We start from the raw sequence: 17,637 nt of genomic DNA on the forward strand, positions 1-17,637 counted from the left end.
ATAAGAGACTTACGGTACCAAATACTTACCCCGAAAATTTCTATGCATTTTCTTCTAGTGCACTGTTGGGACATGCTTTTGAGTGTCATTGATACTTTATAATTATTCGGAGATACATTTTTTTTATTATTATAAGTTTCTTTTTGATACCCGGGCATTTCTCGTGTTGTTACGACAATCTCAGTTTTACAACGGAATTTTGCATATTCGAAATAGCATACTCTAGGCGTACATTTATTAGCGCGGCAAAAATTTAGCGCAAACGCAATTTTTGTTGAAATATCTAATTAATGCGTGGACGTGAATTAGCGCTCTCGCGAGACCGCTAATTTCTAATATTAGCGCTGTCCTAGATGAGGCTCTCGGAGGTTTACGGAGATTCACGAAGATTTTCGGAAATAAACTTAACCGTCGGCAATTTTTATGTAATGTGTTTCTGCTGTAATTGTACGTCGTACTGATTATGAAATCAACTTGTTTCACTGTTAGCGGGCTAAAGAAAGAAAGATTTATTTGAAATTATTTACTTAAGTGTTATACTGTAAATCTCTTGAAAATGAAATAATTGGTCAGGAACGTATTGTGAATACTAGTTACTACTAGTAAATATTTGAGTAAAAATTTGAGTAGAATAAAACCTATCCATGCTGCCTGGCTGATCGATCCACACAGAAATGTGGAAAAAGAATCAGTCATGACAGGGTGGCGCCTTACATGTCTAATGGACGCAATCGAAAAACTCCGTTAGCTAAAAACTTTAAAACAGGTACCAAGTATGACTTTGAGATAGTGTGCCGTGATGATACCTGTATTTTTTCAATGATACTTTCAACCATGATGTAGCTTTATGTTTACGTACAATATATAAAGTATAATATTGCCTACGTAACTGTATTGTCTTCTTGTATTTAATTATAATAATCTGCGTGTTTTATATTCTGTATACTAGTTATAATTGCTGAAATGAAACGAGATTGTCACACATTTTAATCATTGAATCCCCTTTGTCCAATATGCATTGTGTCTTAATACAAACGTTCACACCTTTCCTTAAACGAGCGACTGCAACAAGGTGATACGGAAATCGATAACAATTTAATCAAATGAGAAAAAACACAAACTACAAGCTTAAATATTTTATTTTGCATGATCATATGTCTAAAATAATAAATTTGAACAATAAACAGGAATATCGTACGAACCATAAAATATTAGCAAGCAGTGAAACTAGTGCATACTCTCAAGAGTATTTATTTGTAAAAATTCGAAGACAACATCATCAAATGAAAATGTACATTAAAATGCTTGGACAAATTAATGCGCGGACATGAATTAGCGCACGTGCGATAGCGCTAAAAGCGCTGTTATAAGTACACCGTTAAAATAAGTAAGCCTACAGTAGGCCTTAAAAGTTGAAATCTTGTATTGCAAATAAAGAAGTGAAAACCCGGTGAATACAAATTTGGGAAAGAATAAACTTTACCTATGCGCATTTCTTGTTGTCAATAACGGGCATGTTTGTATTTTTGTGTCATGTATAGGAGAGCATTTTCTCGAAATCATTCATCTACTTATAGAATTTCACGAAATAACATCTTTATTTCATCATTATTGAGATCGTATTTCCTGCAATAGAAAAAGAAACTGAATTTGAATTAATGGAAATTTACGAAATAGGAAGAAAATGTTATTATTTGTACTAGACGTAAGGGAAGCGCCACGGTAAATAGAGCGATATGTTGTTGGCTTGTTCTGATTTATTTAAAAAACTGTCTGGTAGTTTCTTAACTATAGGCGTCTTTACGCAAAATTTGGGTGAAATTCGAAGTCGGTTTCACATGTTTTGCGTTCATAAATCGTTTGCCCCCAATTTGACGTTGAAAACAAATGCCAGATAATGTATCTGTGGAGAGATATTTTAACAAAAACTTGAAAATAAAGTTTTTTGCCGTGCTTTTTCTTTAAAATCCATCAAATACGTCATTTTGACCTCTACGGGAAAACACGTTTATGATCATTTTTTAATATTTACAGTAGCGAAATGGGGAGCAATAGAGAACTGAAAGAAATACAAGTCTGTTGGAAATGTCGTCAACTTTAATTCCTGAAAATTACATAACAGTTCGTTGAAAAAAATTGTTCTACCTTAAGTGCCGTGTGGCGGCCGTAAGGAGTCTTCCTGTATTTGGATTCGGTGTTGTTATATTTCCTGGTACGTGTTTACTATCAATGTGCTTGATTGCATTCTCTGTTTCCAAAGGATCATCGTATAGATGTTACTGGCTACTGAAACAAGTACGTACTCTGACTGGCTGAAATAAAAACAGCAATATTGAAAAAACCGTTCCTTTCAATAAGAAGAACTTAAACAGTTGTCTTCAGATATCACGTACTTCAGTCAAAATCGAAGAAAATGGGCGCAACTTTGTTTCTGTCAGCGTCAGTGAACACTTTATATTTTTGTTTCTTTCCCCGTTATTGAAAATATTTCGTTTATTAATGATAGTTATTGGTTCCTATTCAAAATGGTGAATATTGGTTAAAAATATCTGCTTTGAAAGACCCGTTTCTTTTCAATATGCCAAATGCGTTTTATGTTTGTCACTGGCTTAATACTTTTCATGAAAGGATAAGCTGGTAGCCATGCACTTCCTGTTTTTGGAAATGTTCGGAGTTTAAAGATAGTTTCACTATAGTAATACTGTCTAACCGAGGCGAGCCGGTATAATATATGAATCCATTTGTCACATAGAAGAAGTGAGATTTTTATTTCCGTTTCAGTATGTGCGGATGGAAAATATGGCGAAAGTTGCAAGTTCAATTGCAGCGGGAACTGTAAAAATAAAGTTTTATGTAGAACAACCGATGGAGTTTGTGTTGATGGTTGCAGTGCGGGCTACAAAGGCAGAAAATGTGATCGAAGTGAGTGTACCCGTTTTAAGCTCACTTGAGCCAAAGGCTCATGGTGAACTTTTGTGACCGCTCAATGTCCGTCGTCAGTCGTCCATCGTGCGTCGTGCGTCCGTCTACATTTTCTAAAAAAGTCTTCTTCTTGAAAACCACTGGGCAGAACTACACCAAACTTCACGGAAATGATCCTTGGGTGGTCCCCTGTTCAAAATTGTTCAAAGAATTAAATTCCATGCAGAACTCTGGTTGCCATGGCAACCGAAAGGAAAAACTTTAAAAATCTTCTTGTCCAAAACCGCAAGACGTAGAGCCTTGATATGTGGCATGATTTTACATAGACTTGTAATAAATTTTCTTGTCTGAAACTACAAGACCTAGGCCTTTGATATTTTGTATGTAGCAGTGCCTTTTGGTCCTCTATGAAGGTTGTTCAAATTATGCCCCTGGGGTGAAAAGATGCCCCGCATCGGGGGTCCCAAGTTTTACATAGACTTATATAGGAGAAGATTTAAAAAATCTTCTTGTCTGAAACTACAAGGCCTAGGCTTTTGATATTTGGTATGTCGCATTGCCTTGTGGTCCTCTACAAAATTGTTCAAATTATTACCCTGGGTTGAAAAGAGGCCCTGCCCCAGGGGTCCCAAGTTTAACATAGACTTATATAGACTTATATAGAGAAAAAAATAAAATCTTCTTGTCTGAAAGTTCAAGGCCTAGGCTTTTGATATTTGGTATATATCATTGCCTAGTGGACCTCTAACAGGATTGTTCAAATTATGCCCCTGGGGTGAAAAGAGGCCCCACCCTGGTGGTCATTTGTTATATGAGTTATATAGGAAAAATACTTCAAAACTTATCAGATCATATTTCCTAGACTATTTAATTATATTTACCTGATGTACCCAAGTGATTACGTCTTACTGTGACCATGACCTACTGACCTACTTTCTTGTTTTTTGAGATACAGACTTGAAATTTGGATGACATGTACAGTTTTGCATACCGATCTTAAAACTGACTTTCAGTTACCATGAATGTGACCTACTGACCTACTTTCTAATATTTTACAAGTGCACGTTTCCCGACAATTGGACCCTAGCGCGGACATGTTTTTTAACTGCGAGAATGTGCGTTCTTTTTCATGCATGCATCTCTGAAATCTATTATACAGCTTCCACCGCGACCAAATCGATTGCGGTGTGCCGCGAGGACAGGCCGCATCGCATCGCATCGCATCGCATCGCATCGCGATGAATTGCCGATGGTTCGCGGTGAATTGCGATGAATCGCCGCGATTTACAACTAAATATAGCGGCCTGTTATATGCTGTTCAGATACCAAATAGATTGGAGTATATCTACACCGTGATGTAGAGAAAAAAATATAGATTGTAAAAAGTAATTTATTGTCATTCAAGTGTTTGTTGTTTTATTCTCTATTTTGCTTCAATTATATTTTTTCGTTTATAATATTTAATAAGTCACAAAAATAAATAGGAATATTTGCTTTAATAAACGTTCAAGTACCAGTTGACATTGTTGATATTAAATTATTTCTGATATATTATCAAATATCACGCCAGAGATATGGCAGAATAAAGAAGCCATTTTGCTTTTTTTTATACTGTTGAAAATTATTACTCAATATACGTGGACACATAAAATGTAAAACACTGTGTATCTGTGTCAATATAGAAATTGAAAAATGTCAAGTGCTTGTATCTTATTTGACTTTAAATTAAAAAAATATTGGCAATATATAGTATTAAAAGTGACACTTTTAACAAGCGCGAAACGGGTCAGTTTATGTTTTCCAGTTTTTCCCTCGGTATTCCAAACTGACAACTTACATTTTATGTGAAATTCTCTACGGAATTTACATTTATGTGTGTTTGTTATGTTTTTGTTGGGTTAAACGTCGCACCGACACAATTATAAGTCATAAGGCGACTTTCCAGCTTTGACGGCTGGGGAAGACCCCAGGTACCCCTCCGTGCATTATTTCATCACGAGCGGGCATCCGGGTAGAATCACAGACCTTCCGTAAGCCAACTGGCGTCCTCACATGAAGAATTCAACGCCCCATCATACTCACATCGGTGAGGAGCAAGTGATTTGAAGTCAGCGACCTTAACCACTCGGCCACGGAGGCCCCCATTTCTGTTTATATCCACAAATGAATACAAACATTGATCCTATAAAAGAAATAATCCATGTATATTTTATTCATTGACTGAAATTAACCGAAACCAGCTGAGATATTTCCTTGCAACTGTTCGCGGGTATTTTATTGATAATTATTGTAATGAATTTTTGCCCTCTTCAATAGTAATTCAGTGTCAAAAAGTCATCGCAAATTTCCGATGGGAACGCGGAAAAAGAAAATTCCGCGAGCCAGGGACTGTACGTCGCTTAGTTTAGGGGTCACAATCATTTTGCATGGTTAAGAAATTACTTTAACTGAACTTGTACACTATCAGACATTTTGGTGAATATCGAATGTATCTCGAGGCGAAATATGTTCCCTGTTCACAAAAATTATACACATTGTCTTGTTATATGTATCTTATTCTAATTCTGAGAAATAAGCAAATATATACAAAAACTATATCGTACACCTTGTGTGAGTGAAATGACTTTTTATATTTTACGTATAAAACACAATAATTTTCAATTTGCATTAAATGAAAGGGTATTCAATTGTTTTGAAGACAGATATCAACCTCTTTTGTAAAGTATGATACTGTATGAACTCTTGGTACAGGTTGTCATCGTTTGTTGTACGTGTAAGTCTTTGTCAAAAATTGATGATAGATAAATTATTACATTCCATCTAGTGGAAGATACCTTTTATTTATATGAATAATCTGTTTAGATGTTTAATCGACTATTTCAAAAAGTATGCGCTTAGATACTTTCTAACCATAAAGATGAAAAAAGATTCAAACCTTTGGCGAGTATCGATAATAAAAATTCAAAAAGCGTTATATGCCGCCCAAGAAGGGACCTGGAATAAAACTTAGATGCAAACCTATACTAAAATTTAAAAAAGCGTGATATGCCCCTTTAGTATGAACTCAGTTAGTAAACTTTAGTTAAATTTTAGTGTGTAATGATGGAAAATATGGGGAAAACTGTGCCTATGACTGTAGCGGATTCTGCAGAAATGGAATAGCATGTAGCAAGACAGATGGTATTTGTATTGGTGGATGTAGTCCGGGATATAGAGGAGGAAAATGCGACCAAAGTGAGCATACTATGCCCATTATATATGAAAAAGTATATTGGTAATTCATTGTAATAAGTAACGCCGACGTTTGTTTGTAGCTCAATTATAAATTAAAGAAAATAAAAACTTATCCGTTTATTTTTCTAGTAATAATTCATTTGTCTAGTAGTAATTCATAACAGGTTAAAAATGAGTTCTTTTAGCACAACTTACATGTTTATTAGGCATAACGTATTTTCTTATATTTTGAAAGAATGTATGTCTGGTTACTATGGCATGGAATGCAAGAAGAACTGTAGTGTGTATTGTTTCCAAACGGGGTCACGTTACTGTAGTCCTGTTAATGGCAATTGTTTACATGGATGTCAGGCTAGTTGGCAGGGGCTGCATTGTGATAGAAGTAGGTATTTAAATTCAAATTTCAGGTGAAATGTGTTACAGAACTGCAGTTACGACAACTAAAGTGCACGTAACTTTAGTGTTTCGCTAAAGGCTACAGAAAATGTCTTCAATGCAAGAAGACAAATCGTTAGACATACACGACGAAGACTGCTGCTGATTTTTAATTTTGATCTAATTGTATTTACTTTAATTATAATTGTAAAATGAATTCCAAAACTTTACAGGGTGTACGAATGGAACATATGGACGGAACTGTAACTTTAATTGTAGTGGACATTGTATGAATGATTCAACATGTAGACACACAGACGGGTATTGTTTATTAGGTTGCAAACCAGGATGGACTGGAGACACTTGTCATAATAGTAAGTTAACTTATAAAAGAGGTTCTTAATTCTGATTATTTAATCAATAAAGCGATGTCAGCGAAAACTATATTCCCAGTTTCAGCTTATTTCATAATGATATGATAAACATGACCAGCATTTAATGTTATATACAGAGATTTAAATGACAGATCGTCTACAGTACATTATTTTGTGAATATTAGTGTAGCACGCTGATACTAAAGAACATTTTGAATATTATTTAGAGATTTTTATTTGTGCATTATTTTGATATAATCATTAAATGGTCACTTAAGAAGAAGCCAGGTGGACAGGCATTACCTTAAGTAATTTTAAGGGTTAACTAGCTGTAAGGGTGTCACACCACATACGAGTATCTATTTCTGTAGAATGTCAAGATGGATTTTATGGAGCAAATTGCACGCTTAACTGTAGCACACATTGCTTGAATGGCACAGTTTGTATACATACAAATGGTACCTGTACGAATGGATGTGATCCTGGATGGACTGGTGACATATGCAAGGATGGTATATTTCTTTTAAACGACCCATAACGCTTATACATTCATATGCGAGTTCTGCATATGAGCATTTCTAACAAACAATTTGCTTAAAAATTACAAGGATCCAACAGGAATAGTCATGGTTCTCAGAACGTTACCTCCTAAAACAAAACCAACTAGCAGCAGCGTATGTATGTATATATGTATGTGTGTATGTATGTGTAATCGATAGACATATACATATAAAACAAAGACCACGTAAAACAAATAGACAAACAAAAACTAAACAAACACATTTAATTTAAGGAACATATTAGACATCGTATTCGAACGGTTAGTGGCAAAAACACCACCAGGGAGCATAAACCTGTTAATTGCACGAAAGTACTCGCTCTCTAGTTCAACAATATTTATAAACAAGGCAGTCTGAAAGACAGCTAAATCCCCCGCCACTGCTATGGATAGTGAAAGGGTAAACCTTTGATTTTAGCTGTGACCTTGACCTTGAACTGACATGGCTGACTCATGAATTCTGCACAACGTCTTGATGAGGTGATCATTTGACCAAAGTTTCATGAAAATCCTTCAAGGGGTTTAGGAGATACAGAGCTGAAACCTTTGACCTTCAGTTGTGACCTTGACCTTGAGTTGACTTGGCTGACTCATGAGTTCTTGATGAGGTGATCATTTGACCCAAGTTTGATGAAAATCCTTCAAGGGGTTAAGGAGATACAGAGTGGACACCAAATGGAAGGCTCAAACCTTCGACCCTTAGTTGTGACCTTGACCTTGAGCTGGCATGGTTGACTCATAATTTCTGCACATCGTTCTGATGAGGTAATCATTTGACCCAAGTTTTATAAAATTCCTTCAAGGGGTTTAGGAGATACAGAGCGGACACGAAATGGAAGGCTCAAACATTTGACCTTCAGTTGTGACCTTGACCTTTAGCCAACATGGCTGACTCATAAGTTCTGCACATCGCCTTGATGAGGTGATCGTTTGACCCAAGTTTGATGAAAATCCTTCAAGGGGTTTAGGAGATATACAGCGGACACAAAATGGAAGGCACAAACCTTTGACCCTAAGTTGTGACCTTGACCTTGAGCCGGCATGACTGACTCATGGGTTCTGCACTTCGTCTTGATGAGGTGATCATTTGACCCAAGTTTTATAAAATTCCTTCAAGGGGTTTAAGAGATATAGAGCGGACACAAAATGGAAGGCTCAAACCTTTGACCTGGAGTTGTGACCTTGACCTTGAGCCGGCATGGCTGACTCATGGGTTCTGCACATCGTCTTGATCAGGTGATCATTTGACCCAAGTTTTATAAAATTCCTTCAAGGGGTTTAGGAGATATAGAGCGGACACAAAATTGCAGGCTCAAACCTTTGACCTTGAGTTGTGACCTTGACCTTGAACCGACAAGGCTGACTCATGGGTTCTGCACATCGTCTTGATGAGGTGATCATTTGACCCAAGTTTCATGAAAATCCTTCAAGGGGTTTAGGAGATATGGACCGGACACGATTTTGTTACGGACGGAAGGACGGAAGGACGGACAGACGGACGGAAGGACGGACGCAGACCATTCCTATAATCCCTCCGCCACGGCGGGGGATTAAAAATACAGAATAGAATTTAAATACAAATTATACCCGCAGGTGAATCTCTATCAAACGTAGAGGTAACAAAAAAGCCAAATATTTAAAAGACAAACAATTTCTTTTAGAAATTATTATTATTATCATCATTATTATTATTATTATCATCATTATACCAGATTTATATAGCGCTCTTTTCATGATAACACATTCAAAGGCGCTTTATATAGCACAAACGCAGCCACACAGGGCGCGAAATTCATCCTCTACTAGTACAGACACAGCGATCTGACGAGAGGGTCAGAGTGAGATAAAGCCCCCAGAACAGATAGAAATCCTTTTTAGATACAGGCCTGTTCGGCTAACTTAGCCTAGCTCTTTGCGAAAAGACAGTCTGGTTCTTTAACGTGCCCGGTGTATAGCACCGATACACGCAAGTCGTCTTTCCTGAGAAGAACCAGTACAGGCCTCTAAGTCAGGTGGGAGACACTCAAGAGTATCTCAGAAATTTCCAGTTCCTGGACCGGTATTCTAACCCCGGACCTCTGGATTGACAGTCAATCGTGTTACTACTAGACCACTGGCCCACCGAAATATAAATAAAGCTAAAGAACCAGTGAGGAACGCCACTAAGGGCCCAAATACAAGTATAAAAGCAGACCAGTCTTAGTAGGATATAAGCACTGGCACCAGACCAGAAAGAAAATGCAACTTTACATGTTTTACCCTACCCCTAGGTATTCTATAAGAACCGTGGTCATGAACGGGGAAATATACCAACCCATTTCAATCGCGCATTTCTCACCCAAAACGCGCAGCCCGGTAAATGTGTACTATGGATATTGAACAAGTGGTAATTTATCTTCCATTGTGTACCGGCCATATTCCTTCGATACTTCACATCTCAGAGAAACAACACGTAGTTTATAGTTTCATCAACTTGGATGAACTTCCCATATGAAGTTCCGGACTAGATTACATAATTATTCTGATTGGCTGATGTGAAAATGTGTGTTAATCGACGTTTAACTACACGTGTACGCTTAAATGTGCATACACTGCATAAATCTGCAATGTGAATTAGAGAAACAATACAGATATGTACCACTGTATGACTTTAAGGTATTAGATCACAAATAGAGAACCTCCTTTTTGAAGAGTATTCAATTCCTACCATAAACCTACTCTTTACTGCAATTCTTAGTGGGGCGTAGGTTCAAGCCCTACTGGGACCAAATCTTTTTCCGCTTACTTTCCTTTTTTCGAGTAAGTTTTTACTTCTTTCAAGACTTATTATTGATTTCTTGTACAAAAATGGAAAAAGATTAATCTTATAAGCGATTTCTTGGTGTTCAAAGTGAAATTACTACTTAAACAGAAGGGGTAGGGTTACACATCTTTAAAAATATTGAGTTACACGCGGTGAAAGTTCTCTATTTTGCTTTCACTCTTAGATTATATATTGTGGAAGAAATTTAGGTAGGTTTTACGTCTGCCCTAAGTTTATTTTCAAATGGAGTAAGCAAAATTCAAAACTGAAACACGGCATTCGACCTTATTTTTTCAATGTTGAAGTATGAATTCTGTCCCATTAAATCTGTTTACTTGAGGCACCATAGAAAAAATGATACTGACATTTTTATTTTATGTTTTATAATTGTTTACCAATAGTTTGATGTTTCTTTTATTAAAATCAATGGTAAAATGAAACGTTTTGGATAGTGGCTATCACTTTGAAACTTGTCTCTACTTGAGCTTGAGGAGATAATATAAGTTATACAAAATTTATAAAAAACGGCACGGTAAAAGTTGTTTAAAAATTGCAAAATAGTGCAAAACACGGTTACCTTTCAAAATATACCAAGCAAAGGCCATTTTGTAAAAATTACTATTAGTGATCTAATACCTTAAATTCAAAATTCAAAATCATTTCTAAGATGAATTCATTCATTATTTCGAGTTTTATTGTATAACTGCGAATATATAAATGCAATCTGTGTTTGTTTTTTAACATTTCGCCTAACATGTGCACACTGCTGTGATCTCCAGACCGGATGTTTAAAATAGGGAAGTTCAGGCAAGTTGTTTTCTGTAATGTTGACAAAAGCATAAAATATGTGGAGTATCTCTGCAATATGAAATATTGAGACAATTTGACTGGTGCACGACGGAAGATAAATCACCGCTTGTTCAGTATGCTTGGTACTCATTCATTGAAATGCGCGTTTTATGTGAGAACAGTACGATCGAAATAGGTTCTTATAGTATACCTAGGGGGTAAGGTATAACATGTACAATGGCTTTTACTTTTTGTTCTTGTGCCAGTTGCTATAAGACTCCATATCATGGAGAATGCCATGACATAGAATCTAACGAAATATGTATACAACATTCCCATAAAATTCAGAGTTTGATAACCCTTGTCTCGAAAGTGTCTTCAGACTGCTGTTGAATAATTATAAACTGGTGTAAGTTTTAGATAGTTCTGTATGTTCCAACCATATTTTTCTATAAATAAATGTAGAATTTGGATAAACCCTGATTTTTAAAACTTCAAAATCGGCAAATGAAAAGATAGAGTCGTGTAATCGATTGTCTGATTTGAAACATTTTGACTTCAAACATTCTATCAAAAATCATTTTTCATGATATTTTTTTCACAAATAGAACTTTTTCTGCGATTGAGATTTTGATGAAACTACTCAGAGTCTTAAATAAACGGATTGCTTATAATATGATGAAATTAATGCATAGTTCCGTGTGCTTGTTTTTGAGATATTTGCTCATGATGAAAGAGATCAGCTCATTTCAAGTTAATTCTAAAACATTTGTTTGAGGTATGTAACGTGTCAGATGTTTAATATCATATCTTAAAATCAAGAAGATATAAACGATGCCGTTGTAATAAATTTACTCAGCGGTTACTCATAATTCATAAAGTGATTACTTTTATTTCCGTACGCGAAATCCATGCTTTATTCTAAATTATCATGCTTTTTGTCTTCCTGTTACTTTTTATATGATGAACAAGAGATACAGAAATAAACATGCGGTACTACCTTAGTAATGCTCCAGTAGCGTTGTTTCATCACGAAATAATACATTTCTGTATTTTGAATTATTGCTCAGTTATCGTAATGATATCTAATAAAACGTACCGGTCAGACTTTATAAGGAGGTGAAATGGACCAGATATGTATCATTTATTAAATTTTTTATTTCATATTGTTACACATTAGCAATTTCATTCTTTCACCAATCATTATCCTTATGTGTAAACAATGTGTATTGTCATGACATTTATAAGTTTGTGTAGGGAGGCAGATAGTACCGATTAATTAGGTGTCTTTCGGTTTAATAAATCTCTTCTCTTTGATCATACACCCACTATAAAGACTTCATTCCTTCAAAATTGTTGCTCATGTTTTGCATATACAATATAGCTGTTATTGCAATCTGACTTATTAGACTGTTACTCCTCCTTGATATTGATAGACACACATTAAAAAAACTCGGTAATTTATTCATATGAAAGCATATCTTGACATTTGAGTTGAGTGGACCTAATTTTGAATTCGGTGGTTCTTCAATAAGAATATTGCAGTATAAATAACAAATTAAAGTATTATGCTTATGATGAAAATGTTCTATTTTATTCTTGTTCTCATTTTAGAATGTCTGAACGGAAAATATGGCGAGGGATGCATCTTCAACTGTAGTACACATTGTCTAAATGACACAGTGTGCCTGAATACAAACGGCTCCTGTAGAGATGGATGTGACCCAGGGTGGACTGGAGACACCTGTTTGAATGGTAAATGAATCTCGCATATACAAGTTACTTTCTTTAACTTCAGTTTAAAACTTTAAATTAGAAAGGCGCAAGCCGGAACGGGCGTTTTCCCCTTCATACTAAAAGTAGCAGCAAATCGTTCGTTAACGGGCGCCACAATATATTATCGTACGGGAGTGACTGTAGTTATAATTGTAGCGAACACTGCGCGAATGGTTCCATGTGTAGAATTACTGATGGCTATTGTGAGCTTGGTTGCGAACATGGCTGGACATCTGCAAAATGTGATGAGAGTAAGTTTGCTTTCTATATACTGACTATATACTAACTTTCATAACATATTAAATTTATTGAAACAAAGAACTATTATGAATACAACTCGTAATGTAAATTCCTAACCCCGCCAACTTTCGTATGCAAATGCTGATCATTTGGACAGGACAAAACAACAGAAAACAGATAAGTGACATGCATCAATAAATACTTACCCTTACAAAAATAATGTAGATTGATGTTATCAAATAAATTAGTACGTTTTTCTTCATCCAGTTTTCAATTAAATAAATCGATTTTTGTAGCATGTAATTTGGTAAACATTTGAAGAAAATGGCGTAACTGCATAAAGGGGAAATAACTTTAATGCAACTAAATATAAGTGTTATGATTTATTATAGACGATGTGTGCGTAGTATGTATTTATTTTGAGTAAAATCCATTTGAGAACAATCTGGGACTGGAATTATAAGCATTTATTCACTATTACGTCCGTAAAAAGTAGCGCACCAAAAAATTTTGGATTAATTTTTTTTCAATGGGGCGAGCGCAAGCCAAAAACAAAAAAAAATAATAATATTTTTTTGTGTTTCTGAAAATATACGAGCGGCAAATCCGATGAACAACTTTTTAATTTGGTGAGGCCTTATCTATATATATATATTTTTTTTTTCTATTCGTTTTCAATTTTGTTCCCGTATTTTGTTTCTTTCTTTGATGGTTTGTGTTTGTATGTATGTCTTATATAACACAACAGTATATTTATTATTTGCATGACTTAAATGCATGCATTTAATCAGTATCATCTTTGATATAATGCTAAACTTTTCTGATCTGCCATATCGGTTTAAGACACTTCTCTATTGTGTTGTCACAGAGTTCATGAAGGAATCTAAATGTTTATGCGAACGTGAAATAAAAAATTAATGTCGATGCTGAGTTTCGAACCCACACGGCAAAAGATCTGTTGAACATGGACTGTATACTTTACCATTGAGCTAATTTGCAATTGGTACAAAATCTGGAAATATCTAGATGGTAACATGTTAGAAAAATGTTGAATTCCCTATGTTCCATTTTAATCTATTTATAGTCATGTTTGTAACTATCGAGTTATCTTTGGGGCATAGTATTAAAATTGTGTTTCAAATACACGTGGTCATTAGATAAATCCTCAAGTAATCATATTTTAATAATATGTCCTTATTAAATATATTTTAATATCAGTATTAATGTCCAGAAATAGGTATTAGAGCACCTTTTTTGTATAAATGAAGGATTTTGCTCCTAATTCATACCCCCCCCTCCCACCCCATCACACTCAGCCATGTTCCCACTATGTCCTAAAAATGGCATGACGCAATAAAGAACTTGTACAATGTAGAAGAACACCGATAAGAACATGATATGCTCTCCATGAGCGTGGGGGACGCGGCCAAATTTTGGACATGTTCAAAACAAAAGTAGTGAGGACGTGGTCGAATCAGGAAGCAGTAAGAACTTAATAAGAACATAGTAATGGCGTAACTAAAACCTAGTAGGACATAGTACAAGCGTGGGGCAGACGGGAAAGGCGTTCTCATTGCGCTGCCGCTGGGTTGTCATTGTGTTCTTGCTACTTCAATGGAGTTCTCACTACAACCTATCTACATTTGTGTGCAATGACCATGCTATGACCATGCTATGTCAATGCCACGTTGTAGAATACCGCATTGGGTTATCAATACTTTCTTTCGGTGCTTAACATGTCTATGTCACGTTTGCAGCAGGTTCTCACTGTGTCTGTTACAGATTTTGAGAATTCAGCTTGAATACTGGATCCAATTCCCTATCACTTCATTTTCAACCACCAGTGGGTATGATCGCACATAATCAGGAATTACCACACAATCACAGACTCAGCAGCATTGGCAGCTTGTAGTGGACGTCTGGACCTTCGTATACCCTTCACGCTTCCTTTCCTTTTTCCACCACGACCTCTATAAGAGTGCTCTGATTTCTTCGGGGGGGGGGGGGGGGGGGGGGGGGGGGGTGCTTGTTGTATATTGTATTTGATTGTTGTTGAGTGTAGATGGGGACACAATATAACTTGCAGAAGGAATGAAAAAGAGGCGTGTGGTGTAGTATTTATGAGGAGCCGACGAACGCAGTGAGAACATGATAAGCCCATGGTAAGCAAGAGGTGCAATCTGACTGGTCATACTAAAAATGTAATAAGAACGCATTGGACCTGAAGATATGCGTGATAAGACAATTAGTGCGAACGTGTTGGACGCAGTGAGAACCCGGCAAGGATGATGAAACGGCACAGTATGAACTTGAGAACTGCACATTTTTCGAATTTGACCTCTGTCCCCACCACGTCAAAATTTTCAGGACGCAGTGTGGTCACCATGGTCTTCGTCTGAGAGTAATCAGGGCATTAGTGACTGTACATTATATGCCTATGACATTAAACTATAAAACCATTGTTATAGAAAAATAAGCCACAATTTGACAAAAACAGAACATTACAGGAACTTTCAAATGTAATATTCCCAAAGAAATCATGATAGTCTGACAGGCCAGGGATGCTCACATGGTCTATCGCACTAACATAGTTAACAAATTATATATGGAGAGAATGGAGACTGTTTGTGAAATTTGTGTTTTCATACATTATCTACAAAAACTTACATAATAAATCTTTGTTGTTTTTACTTGTGAAATTTTCTGCTAATGAGGGAATAGGGAGCAAATGACAGAATCTGTCAGCGTATTAATTTACTGTTATTCCTGGAGAAATTTTTTGCCTGTAGGTTTTTTTTGTTGACGAAAACTCCACGCCTCGCGCCACTCTGAAAGGCATATTGTTTTGACGCCTTGATATTTTTTACAAGAATATCTTTTATTACCCATGTCAGTTACTGAACATGAAAACGCAATCATTTGTAACATTTCAACACTTCAAGGGGATTCCTATCACCATCCTCCAATTGAACCTATCGTCAGGTCCCGACCAAATTATTTATAATATATTGTTTGATCACTCAAACTACCGATAACATTTTGTCGGTCCCGATGGGTTTTAGTTAACGAAATTCGACTGTATTTATAATAATTTACAATTGTTGTAAAGTTCTACACAGGACTGTTGACATTTTAAACATTCTTGATTTGCCAGATACCATTATATACTTAATTTTGACTCACATAAATGCTTTATGACTTTTCTTCGGCTTAATAGCAAATTTTATCCAAGAGAGACAACTGTTTTCATTTTTGGCGGAAAGGCGGTATTTTTGTTAATATAATATGTTTGATTTTATTCAGAGAGGTGATTTTAGCTAATTATACTGATGACTGTAAGTATCTATATAAGTTTTGTAGATAATATTAGGTATTTCTGAAAATATATACATGTATGGCGGCCATCTTGGATTTTTCAGCCATATTGGATTTTTGGAGTGGGTCTCATGCTCATTTTTATGTATTGCCCTAAAGTAGTTATATACCAAGTTTTGTGCTTTTCCCATTTTCTGAAGTATTTTTACACGATTTTACTGGACTATTTTGTTGTAACATAAGATTAAAAAAAAAGAATTCATCTAGTATACAAAAGCAATATTTCGCTGGCGTAGCAACGATTAAACAAAACTTTCACTTAGTGTACATGAGTAAAAGATATTTTAATCGTGCATGTAAAATAAACGCGTTTGATTGTTACTGTATATTTCTACTACATTTTACCCATTTATAGTAATTTCCAAGTGACAAATGGGCCACGAATGCATGTCAAGCACGTTGTGAAATGCATATCTAAATTAAAATTACAATGGTTGGTAATGTAGCAAATTTAGTTACATTTTGTGTTGCTTTCTAACATGCTTATTTTTGGAGACTAAAGTGTGCAATTTATTGTGTAAATGTGAAATATACAATGACCTAAAAGTTGTACGGTTGACACATTCAATAAGTGTAATGCAACTTTATATTTCAAGAATATATAACTGAAGCTGAGAAACATGTCCGCGTGAATGATGTCTCAGAAAATGTTGCAGTACCTATCATTGCAACTATTGCTGTCATTGTGCTACTTGTTGTGGTGTTCGTACTATCGTACTGGAAGAGGAAAACATTGATTGAAAAGCAAGTATTACTTGATTGTTTAAATCACAATGATAATAATAGTAATAGTAATAATAATAGTACTTATAATAATGAATTATTACAATATATTTCGGAGTTACTGATTTTAACTAATTTATCAGTAGTATTATGTAGACTCTAGTCTGTTTTTATGATATTTCTTTCAACATCAGTAAAGCAGTAGTGTTAATGGTTCATAAATTTAGCGTATCGTTTTTGAAATCAAAAATCAGTTTTTGTTACAAGTAATCGCTTAGAGTATTTATTTCATCCTTAATTAAAACATAATAAATTGTATGAATAATAAAACAATAATTTCATTTCTTTTACATTGAAGATAGAGAAGCGTTCCAGAATAGTCTTTTTGTACATGTACATTCCACGTTAGATTTTCGTCACTAAAGATGTCTAATAATTCTAGCGATTTTCTTTATTTTATATTTCAA

General features: G+C 35.4%; 1 protein-coding gene across 1 annotated transcript; it reads left to right on the forward strand.

Annotated features, from left to right (window-relative positions):
• Positions 1–2,041: 2,041 nt before the first annotated feature.
• Positions 2,042–12,819, forward strand: LOC128557396 (multiple epidermal growth factor-like domains protein 10). The gene is made up of 7 exons (XM_053544735.1): positions 2,042–2,074; positions 2,782–2,922; positions 5,674–5,695; positions 6,016–6,156; positions 6,765–6,905; positions 7,277–7,417; positions 12,671–12,819. Exons 1-7 carry the CDS (start codon positions 2,042–2,044, stop codon positions 12,817–12,819), a joined length of 768 nt encoding a protein of 255 aa, XP_053400710.1.
• Positions 12,820–17,637: the final 4,818 nt, after the last annotated feature.

This window comes from Mercenaria mercenaria, chromosome 5 (genome assembly GCF_021730395.1).
Source record: "Mercenaria mercenaria strain notata chromosome 5, MADL_Memer_1, whole genome shotgun sequence".
NCBI lineage: Eukaryota > Metazoa > Mollusca > Bivalvia > Venerida > Veneridae > Mercenaria > Mercenaria mercenaria.

Coding starts and splice junctions, on each gene's coding strand:
- LOC128557396 (XM_053544735.1), top strand. CDS start 2,042: ATGGGGAGCAATAGAGAACTGAAAGAAATACAA. Junction 2,923..5,673: donor AGGCAGAAAATGTGATCGAA/GTGAGTGTACCC, acceptor CTCTTGGTACAG/GTTGTCATCGTTTGTTGTAC. Junction 7,418..12,670: donor TGGTGACATATGCAAGGATG/GTATATTTCTTT, acceptor TTCTCATTTTAG/AATGTCTGAACGGAAAATAT.